This window comes from Saimiri boliviensis, chromosome 1 (assembly GCF_048565385.1).
Source record: "Saimiri boliviensis isolate mSaiBol1 chromosome 1, mSaiBol1.pri, whole genome shotgun sequence".
NCBI lineage: Eukaryota > Metazoa > Chordata > Mammalia > Primates > Cebidae > Saimiri > Saimiri boliviensis.
Window position 1 is genome coordinate 210,803,482 of NC_133449.1, and position 11,177 is coordinate 210,814,658.

General features: G+C 34.1%; 1 protein-coding gene across 2 annotated transcripts in view; it reads left to right on the plus strand.

Annotated features, from left to right (window-relative positions):
* Positions 1-3,523, plus strand: part of CHD1 (chromodomain helicase DNA binding protein 1) — a 78,540-nt gene extending 75,017 nt beyond the window's left edge. For both annotated transcript variants that reach the window (XM_039469717.2, XM_039469714.2), the window contains one exon: positions 799-3,523. In XM_039469717.2, the coding sequence (XP_039325651.2) occupies positions 799-1,144 (346 nt within the window). In that variant the 3' untranslated portion in view covers positions 1,145-3,523. The remainder of the gene's footprint in view (positions 1-798) is intronic.
* The last annotated feature ends 7,654 nt before the right edge of the window (positions 3,524-11,177 follow it).

The following is an 11,177-nucleotide window of genomic DNA, read 5'->3' on the forward strand; positions in this document are numbered from 1 at the left end:
TAGAATGGCTCTTATTATTAGAAAGGGTCAAATAAAAGGAAAAGGCAGATTTGTAGTAGTATATAATTTCACAGATTTATACAATATAGTTATAGTTGTTCTTACTAAGGATCTTTAGTCTACAAGAAAGAAACACATTATCTTCAGTGTATTTCAGTTTGGAAAAGGCACTTATTTTAGAGAATACTTCTCATTAAACTGCCACACTTATTTTTTGTCAAGCTGTCACGTGTATATATGAAGTAAATTTCTTAATGACTCGTGTCGAGTCTTATATAACTAGTCACACTTGAGGAAGCTTTTAATAGGCATCAGCAACCAAAGAAAATTTTGTTTCACAGATTATTTCATAGACTGCATTCTAGCATTTTTAAACTTTTTCCTGCTTTAGAGGTTGATAAAAGGCTCTGGTCTCAGCAGTATTTCAGACAGTTTTAATTATCTTAATTTCAGCTTCCAGATAATTAATATACAATCATATAAATGACATGTAAACTAAAAGGCAACTGATTATCTAAGATAGCCATGTGAAATTAGATGCTATCTTAGGGACTCTGTGTGGTTCACTTTAGTTTTATGAAATATTCATTGATTTTTTTTTTTTTTTTTTTTTTTTTAGTGAATTTGGTAAATTTTATAATGAAACACTGAGCTTATGTACAATTAAAATCAGGTTTTAAAGTATTTTTATGTGTTATGTTTAAAGTATTTTTATGTGGTAAAGCCTAATAAGCTTTTATTTGGAAACATTTTAATTTGCATTATTAACTTGACAAATTCTTAATTTCTCTTTATTAGGTATTACAGTGACAGAGAGAAACACAGAAAACTGGATGATCACAGGAGTAGAGATCACAGGTCAAATTTGGAAGGAAGTTTAAAAGATAGATCTCATTCTGATCATCGTTCTCACTCAGATCATCGGTTACATTCAGACCACCGGTCAAGTTCTGAATATACGCACCATAAATCTTCCAGGGATTATAGGTATCACTCAGATTGGCAAATGGACTACAGAGCTTCCAGCAGTGGCCCTAGGTCACCACTAGATCAGAGATCTCCTTATGGTTCCAGATCTCCATTTGAACATTCAGTTGAACACAAAAGTACGCCGGAGCATACCTGGAGTAATCGGAAAACATAACAAAAACTGACACTTCGTCTTTCTGGACTTTTCTTTTAGCCATATATCATAAACCAACACAGTAATTGCCTTACATGACTTGAAAGATATAAACAGATCTTCTATCAGTAGCAGTATTGTTACTTCTTTCCAGGATGCAAGGTCTATTATCCCAACAGAAGAGAAAATATTTTTATATTTAAGGATTATGCTGCACTGTACTACAAATGTAGTACTTTTTTTTTTTTTTTCTTTTTTAAAGAAATGGAAAATGTTTACTATTACAGGGACCTCAACACTGCCCTCCCATATAGGCTGGATAAAACTGTTTTTAAGTCAGTGATTTTAGACTGACCTCCATTTAAATTATGTTTATATATAAACTTTACTCTGACCTGTGATCATGTTTCAGGAAGGAATGAAAGAGAGTTCTTTCTTAATAAAGAAAAACACTCAAGGACTTTGTTCACTTTCCAAAGCTACTTGTTTACATTGTACACTGCGACCACCTTGCCGCTTTTCATCACAAGCTTGAATATTTAAATTCTGTACTTATGTATGTAAAATAGCCAGGAATTTCCTGTTTGTGATCTATTATTATGCCTTTTTACAAAAAAAAATGGCTGTAAATTATTGTAAATATTAAAGGAACTTTCCTTACTTCCTTCCCCTTCTCAGGCTTTTTTTGACTGTTCCTTTCCCTACCAACTCAGGCCTTCTTATTAAAAAAAAAAAAAAATCAGTGTAATAACACTTTTTAATGATTTGTCTTGATGGAATCATTGTTTAGAATGTAAAAATGGGGAAAGGGGCCACTTAATTCCATTAGTCCTCTTTTTATACTGAATATTTTATTAGATACATGTTATTCCCTTTTTTTTTTTTTCCTTTTTTAGTCAATATTGTGTTTGTAGTTTTAAAAAATGGTGAGATAATATGTAAAATCTAAACTGCATGCTCTGGAAACTTTTTTTTCAGATGCATCTGGTTTAAAAGGGTAGGTGTATGAACACTTTTCAGAATCCAAAATGGCCAAAAGTTATTGTAAATCCATTTGTTTTCCCTTTTCATATGGGCAATAATGTCAAATGTGCTATGCAGCCAGGTTAACATTTTAGATAAACTTGATTGACTTTTAATATAAACTGTTACAATGCACACTGATTGTACATAAAAACCTTATATATGACAAATTAAATTTAAGAAAAAGGATATGTGGGCTCCTGTAATTTTCTGCTGCATTCTTAACTCCCTCAAGCGCTTAACCCTCACCCTGTTTTGTTTTCTTTTTTTAAGTAACATTTTGCTGCCAGAAAAAGTATTTGGGAAGCAGTTGAATATTTGTAATGTGTAACATTACAACTAAATCTGTTTTGGAGACTATGAATATTTCTGTGAAGTAAAACTTAGGTCATATAAGTTTTTGTTGGCCTCTTGGCTTCCTACAGAGATTATTACAGGATGCTTTATATTTATTTACAGATTTTTATTTTGTTATATTCAATGGGAATTTTTAAGTCATGTGGCACACATTCTTGCATGTATGCTTTGACGTAACAAATTTGAATCTTTGACAAATACAAGTATGTGGACATAATTTCTAAAGTATTCCAATGTATGTCACTATTAGCTGTGGGAGCAACCTGCAGATATTTGTCTATAGATGTATTTTTTAATGTTTTCCTTTGTCCAGTTAGGTCTGTGTATAAAAGAAAGGTTTTTTGTTTTTTCTGCGGTAATTTCTTTTTTTGATACAGTTACCTTGAAAATGATGCTTTGTTTCTTTTCTGGTATATAAGATTAACATGTGAGTGAATAGCTCAGTTTTTAAAAACAATTATAAATAAATATAAAAGTAATGAAAGAACTTAGTCCTGGCACACATTTTTGAAACTTTTCCACTTTTCTCTACATTTAGCTTATTTTATTCCACAAGAGAGCATTTGACTAAGTCATAATGTTTAAGTCATAAGATCATGGCTGGCATTTTTTAATTTATTACTTTGTAGCTGGATATTTGCATTATATTGTGCAGATTTCACAAGACAACATTGCATTTTTTGAGATAATGGAATGGACTCTAAATTTTTTCAACAGTGCTACATTAGGTTGAAAGTTTCAGTCAGCTGAGTTGGATGAAAAATACAGAACTATGTACATTTATCAAATGACAAAATATGTTCATTTTTTGTAAGGAGTCAAGAAATTAAGATGCAATGGAGAACATTAGTTCATAAATATAGCAGAACATAAAATATGCTTTTTGTCTTTCACATGCTCATTCTGCTTTGTCATTTTTAATCCAGTTATGTTTAATTTTTTAAGGATGAGAGATTATGCATAGTACTGTACCAATTAACCTTCCACTCTTATACAATAAATGATTCTTACTAAAAGCAATGGCTTGTTTGCTTGTAAAGATATTCTTTGTTTAGAGTATGCTAGAAATTTTTAGACTATGGAACATGAGTATGAATAATTTCATTCAGAGTGAGTAGCTTAACAAAATGCAAACCTATTTCTTTGTTTATTTAGAGATGGAGTGTTATTCTGTTGCCCAGGCTGGAGTGCAGTGGCACGATCTCGGCTTCCTGCCCCAGCCTCCCAAGTAGCTGGGATTACAGGCGGGCACCACCACACCCTGCTAATTTTTGTATTTCACTGTATTTGCCAGGCTGGTCTTGAACTCCTGACCTCAAGTGATCCACCCGCCTCAGCCTCCCAAAGTGCTGGGACTACAGGCATGAGCCACCATGCCCAGTCAATGAGAATTTTTTAAATTTTGTATGATGTAGATTATATATATGTATAATTTCTCTTTTTGTCGTTAATAAAATGAAAAGGTTGAGTAGGTTATTCATTTTCATTGAAGTGTGTCAAGAATATGCTTTAGGGGTAGATGATGTGATTTTTGTCTCTTATCTCATTACTATTTCTAACTAGAAAAAGATTTTTGGACCCCAAGTTAGCTGTCATAGCTTTATAAATACAACATCTTTAAAAAGGGGTAGGAATTTGGAAGAGCAACTAGTATTTATGGGATTTTTTAAAGACTTCTAGCTTCACAGGAAACTGCAAAAGTATTTTAAAATACTTTTTAATATGTAGAAGCACATTAATATAGATGCCTCTTAAATATACATTAAAGAGTCAATTTTAAATGCAAACAAACCTTGGATACATTGTAGCATTGTACAATAATTGTAATGAATGGAGGATGTTATAGAGGAGGCAACTAGTAATACAACAATAAATACATTGGGATAGTGTCATAATGTGTTAAAATTTCTAAGACATGCAATTACAGGTATCTGGAAGAAAATTTGAGATTCTATTTTTCTCTGATAATAACTAGTCATAACTAGTAATTGATTCTGTAGGACACTTCCTGCTAATTTTCTTAACAACAAAAAAGGACCTAATAGGTTGATTCCATTTCAGAAATTCCTTGAATTCTCAATATAGGAAGATCTAGGAATAGGAAATCTTAGCTATGTAAAAGGATGAAAGATGAGATTACTTGGAAAAGTAGGATTAATAAAATTTAAAAGATTTTTCCAGTACTTAACACAAATTCTCTAATGGGACTTCATGTGCTGGATTTTCTTCATTAAAAGCCCACTAACGACCCTGCCCTTTAGCTTTAAAAAAAAAAAAAAATACACCTATATTTGAAACAAAGTTTGTAGTTAGACTCAAATGAATGAAATAATTTTAATTCCATGTTCTCCACGGAATTTGAGTTCTGATCTAAATAAGAAATAAAAGAGGTAAGAACAGTCTAATGATTCTATTAAATGAACTAAGGATATTGTTTGTGTTGGTGATATGCAAACTCTATGTGACTGAAAAACGTGGGTTGTATTGTCATTTCAGTATTGTAGACTAGTATTAATTAGGTTTCCGTCTAGAATGAGCTACAGAACTGCCAGTTGTTACTTTTCTTTCCCTTCTGTTTACTTTTCAAATATTTGCTTTGTCACTTATGTTCTGCAGGGTGACTATATTAAGTCCTGGTGTGGTAGTTTTATTTTATTTTATTTTTATTTCTTTTTTGATCCGCTGTTGCCTCTCACCCACTTCTTATTACTTTCTGGAATTCTATGTCATTGCTATCATAAGACTTGATTTCTGATCTCTTAACAGCAGTACTGTTTTATTCTTCCTGTTTCTAGTGCTGAGTATCTTCAGCTTCAACCACTACTCTGAACTCATCTCCACTTAGATAGCTAATGGATATGTAATCTTTAATTACGTAAAACCAAACTCAACCCTTTTACAGTAATGATATTAAAAGTTTTAAAAACTGTGAGGCTGCGTGCAGTGGCTCACGCCTATAATCCCAGCACTTTGGGAGGCCAAGGCAGGCGGATCACTTGAGATCAGGAGTTCAAAACCAGCTTGGTTAACATAGTGAGACCCTGTCTCTACTAAAAATAGAAAAATCAGCTGGGCGTGGTGGTACATGCCTGTAATTCCCTCTACTCGGGAGGGTGAGGCAGGAGAATCGCTTGAACCCCAAGAGGCCGAGATTGCAGTGAGCCAGGATCACACCACTACATTCCAGCCTGGGCAAAAGAATTAACTAGGGTCTTTGATAACTGCATTCACAGCTTTCTGCCTAAGACACTTTTAGCTATTTCTATTATTTTTGCTTCACTTCAGTCACAATACAAAGAAAATACTTCTTGATGTTTGCATTGTTGTTCCTCTACTAAAAATGCTTATCTGTGATTTGTACAAGACTTGTTTCCTCAATTCAGGCTTCAACTCAAATGTTATTTCAGGTCTTGAAGTTAGTACCCTGCCCTATCATTTTTTTTTTTTTTTAATCCCTTGTTTTGCATTTTCTTCTAGCATTACCACTGCTTATATATTTTGTTCATTTGCCATTGACTGCTTGCCCTCTAAAATATAAGTTCTCTTAAGGCAGGGACTTTACTTTGGTCAATGCTATATCCTCCGTACTTAAAAAAATGCCTTGCATCAATTACATTGTTTTCATGTTTTTAATGTCCTTCCCAGAAATTGTATGCCCTATAAATGGCCAGCATTACCAAACTTTTTGTCTTGCCATTGTTAACCTAATTTGTTAGTATTATTGAAAAGTATTGTATGCCTTACTATCATGAATTTTTTTTTTAAGTACTTTTAAGTTCTGGGGTACATGTGTAGCACTTGCAGGTTTGTTACAGTTATACACGTGCCATGGTGATTTGCTGCATCTATCATCCTATCATCTACATTAGGTATTTCTCCTAATGCTATCCCTCCCCTAGCCCCCCACCCCCTCAAAGACCCTGGTATATGATGCTCTGCTCCCCATGTCCATGCGTTCTCATTCTCTTTGTTCAACTCCCACTTATGAGTGAGAACATGCGGTGTTTGGTTTTCTGTTCTTGTATTAGTTCGCTGAGAAAGATGGTTTCCAGCTTCAACCATGTCCCTGCAAAGGACATGAACTCATCCTTTTTATGGCTGCATAGTATTCCATGGTGTATATGTGCCACATTTTCTTTATCCAGTCTATCATTGATGGGCATTTGGGTTGGTTCTAAGTGTTCGCTATTGTGACCACAGCTGCAATAAACAAACGTGTATGTGTCTTTATGATAGAATGATTTATAATCCTTTGGGTGTATACTCAATAATGGGATTACTGGGTCAAATGGTATTTTCTTGTTCTAGATCCTTCTCATGGATTATTTGAGTTTGTTTACTAACTTCCAGTTTTTAAACTTGACTGATAAAAATCACCTGAGGTACTTGAGAAATACAGAAAATTGTAAGTTTTATTTCTAGGAATTAAAATGGCAGGGAAAGGCTCCAAGTAACGGGATTTTAATATCTGTTTTGTTGACTTGAATAACTAATACAGAGATTAATTCCACTGTTATAAATAATATGCTTACACTTAAATGAAAAAATGGTTTCTGCAACTTTATGGTTACTTAGGAAATATAATTATTACTTTGCAAAGAGGTATGCAGAAATATGGTATATAATAGGAAACTATAAGACATTTTGATTTGTCTATTGCTTTTCTTTTTTTATGAATCTTCTTCATTCTTATTAGTTTTTAAATTAAAAGTGGAGTCTTGCTATATTGCTCCAGGCTGGTATCGAACTCCTGGGATCAAGGCCATCTTCCTGCCTCAGCTTCCCAAAAAGCTGGGAATAAAGGCTCAAGCCACAGTGACTGGGTTGTCTATTTCCTTATTTTTCAAAACGAAGTATGTTTTCAGATGGTATGATAATGATACACTACCTTTTTTAACTCACAAGAACACAACTTGTAAAAACACTAAGAGAAATCCCCTCTTGCTGTTACTTGCTATTTTTTTCCCATTAAGAAATTTGTACTGTGTTTACCTAAGTTAAATTCACCCTCCCTAGGTGTACAGCATGATGAGTTTTGACAGATTATACAGTTGTAACCATCAGCGTACTTAAGATATAAAATATTTCCATCATATCAAGTAAGTTCTCTTTTGCTCCTTACCTCTATACTAAACCCTTGTCAATCACTGATTTGTTCCTACAGTTTTATTTTTTCCATAATGTCATATAAACGGAATTATATGGTATGTTGCCCTATGAGTTTGCCTTTTGCTTAGCATGTTGCTTTTGTGCTATCTATGTTTTGCATTTATCTGTAGTTTATTTCCTTTTATTGCTGTGATATTCCTTTCCCAGGTTGGATCACTGTGGAACAATCATGGCTCACTGCAGCCTTGACCTTTTAAGTATGTCCATGATTCATTTTGAGTTGATATTTTGTATATTGTGTGGAACACACAAGTTGTGGGTTTTGTTATTGTTTAAATATTGTATATCTATTTTTTTCATCACCATTTGTTAATAAGACTATTCTTTTTCTCACAACATTTCTTTATTATTATTATTTTGAAATGAGGTCTCACCATTATTGACCAGGCTGGCCTCAAACACCCATGCTTGAAGCTGTCCTCCCACCTCAACCTTTCGAGTAGCTGAGAGACTACAGGTAAACTCGTCTGGCTTATTTGATTTTTATTGAAAATCATTCATCCTTATTTTAAGTGTGAGTCTATTTCTGGGCTTTCTATTCTGTTCCATTAATTTATATTTCTGTCCTTATGCTAACACTACACTATGGTGATTACTATAGTTTATAGTAAACCATAAAATCAGGTAGCCATGAGTCCTATTTTTCTTTTTCAAAATTGTTTTGGTCTTCTGTTTATTTATTTTTTAAAAAATTGGATTTCAGGCTGGGCGTGGTGGCTCATGCCTGTAATCCCAGCACTTTGGAAGGCCGGATCACAAGGTCAGGAATTCAAGACCAGCCTGGCCAACATGACGAAACCCCGTCTCTACTTAAAAAATACAAAAATTAGCCAGGCATGGTGGTGTGCACCTGTAATCCCAGCTACTCAGGAGGCTGAGGCAGGAGAATCGCTTGAACCCAGGAGGTGGAGGTTGCAGTGAGCCAAGATTGTGGCACTGCACTCCAGCTTGGGCAACAGAACAAGACTCTGTCTCAAAAAAAAATTGGATCTCAATGAACTATAACATTCTAAATTACTTTGCCAGATTTTATAATCAACTTGTTCACTTCTAACAGAAACCACAATGGGATTTTGAGATTGCATTGTGTACGTAAATCAATTTGAGAAATACTGACAATTTAACAATATTGACACTTCCAGCACATGAACACAAAATATGTCTATATTATTTAGGTATTTTAATTTCTCTCATCAGCATATGGCAGTTTTTCAATGTATACAATCTTGCATATATTTTGTTACTTTTTTATCTTTAGTAAATTATGTTTTTGTGCTATTTAAACTTTTTTTTTAATGTTCAGTTTTTAAGTGCTCATGTTTTGGACTTGACCTTGTGTCCTTTAATCTTGTGTCCTCTTATATTGCTCACTGACTCATTGGGTCTAATGGTTTTGTTCCAGATTCTTTAAGATTTTCTGCACACATGATCATGTCTTTAGTGAAAAGTTTCATTTGTACCTTCGGTTTTTCTATGCACACGATCATGTCTGCAAATAAAGACATCTTCAATTCTTCTTTGCAATCTGTATACTTTTTTTTTTCTTGCTTTACTGCACTTAAGTATGACCACTTATATCGTGTTGACATGGGGAAGAGGTGGAGAGTAGATATCCTAGCTTATCACTGATCTTACAGGGAAAGAGCATTTAGCCTTTCTTCATTATTATCTTCGCAGTTACGTTTTTTAACAGATGTCTTCTATCAGGCTTTGTAATTTACCTTCTATTGTTGGTTATTAGAGAGACTTTATCATAAATGTTGTCTGTTGAAGTGATATGTTCTTTCACCTTAACTTTTAAATGTCTGTATGTTCTGTAGTGATCTTTTCTTTTTTGTTGTTGTTGTTTCTGATATTAATCATTTATCTCCTTTTTTTATTCAGCCTAACTAGAGGTTTGCCAATTTTGTTGACATTTTTTAAATTGGCATTTGGTTTTATCTTTTATTGCTTGTCTTTTTATAAATATATTTTTAAAGGCTTATTTATTTATTGAGAAACAGGGTCTTGCTTTGTTGCAGGCTGGAATGCAGTGGTGCCATTATGGCTCACTGTAACCTTGAACTCCTGGGCTCAAGGGATCCTCCTACCTCAGCCTTGCTAGAACTACAGGTATGTACCACCATGCCCATCTAAATTTCTGTAGAGAAGGGGTCTCACATGTTTTCCAGGCTGGCCTTTAACTTCTGGCCTCAAGCAGTCCTGCCTCAGTTTCCCAAAGTGCTATGATTATAGGCATGAGCCACTGTGCTCAGCCTAAAAGGGTTTGTTTTTTTAGTACAGTTTTAGGTTCATGGCAAAATTGAGAGGAAAGTACAGACATGTACTCAATAGTCCCTACATGTACATAACCTCCCCATAAACGGACTGCTACCTTTGCTTACAATTGATGAATCTGTATTGATGCGTCATCACTCAAAGTCAGTAGTTCACTCTTGGTGTTGTATATTCTGTGGGTTTGGACAAATGTATAATGACATGTATCCATCATTATAGTATCATACAGAGTATTTCCACTGCCCTAAAAATTTTGTGCCCCTCCTATTCATTCTTCTCTCTCTCAATCACCTAACTTATGGCTACCACTGATCCTTTTACTGTCTCCACAGTTTTTGCCTTTTCCAGTGTCACAGAATCTTATAGTATGTAGCTAGCATTTTCAGATTGGCTTCTTTCACTTAGTTATATGCATTTAAGTTTCCTCCACGTATATCTCCCTCCATGTATATTTCCTCCATGTATATATCCCCATATATAGTGAAGGACAGACATCTCGACTGGCTTCAAGTTTTGGCAATTATCAATAAAGCTGCTATAAGCATACATGTGCATATTTTTGTGCAGACATAAATTTTCAACTCATTTGGGTAAATACCAAGGAGTGCAATTATCGGATTCCATGCTAAGAGTATGTTTACTTATGCAAGAACCTCCCAAACTGTCTTCCAAGTGCTGTACTGTTTTACGTTCCCACCAGCAGTAAATGAGTTTCTGTTCTACATTTTTGTCAGCATTTTGTGTTGTCAGTGTGCTGGATGGTAGCCATTCTAATAGGTGTTTAGTGTTATCTCACTTGTTTCAATATGCATTTCCTTGATGACATATAGTATGTAACATCTTTTAATATGCTTATTTGACATATGTATATCTTCTTTGGTGAGATATTTGTTCAGGTTTTTAACCCTCCCCTTTTTAAAAAATTGGGTATGTTTTCTTATTGTTGAGTTTTAGGCATTCTTTGCATATTTGAATAACAGTCCTTTATCATGTATGTCTTTAGCAAATAGTTTCTCTCAGTCTGTGTCTTGTCTTTTCATTCTCTTTACAATGTCTTTCACAGAGTAAAAAACCTAATTTCAATGAAGTCCAGTTTATAATTTCTTTCATGGATTGTGCCTTTGGTGTCCTATAAAAAGGGTCATCACCTTATCCTGTACAATATTGATAGATGCAGAAGACAGATAAAGGAATCTGCACAGGGCCTTGTCTGGGTATGTACATAACA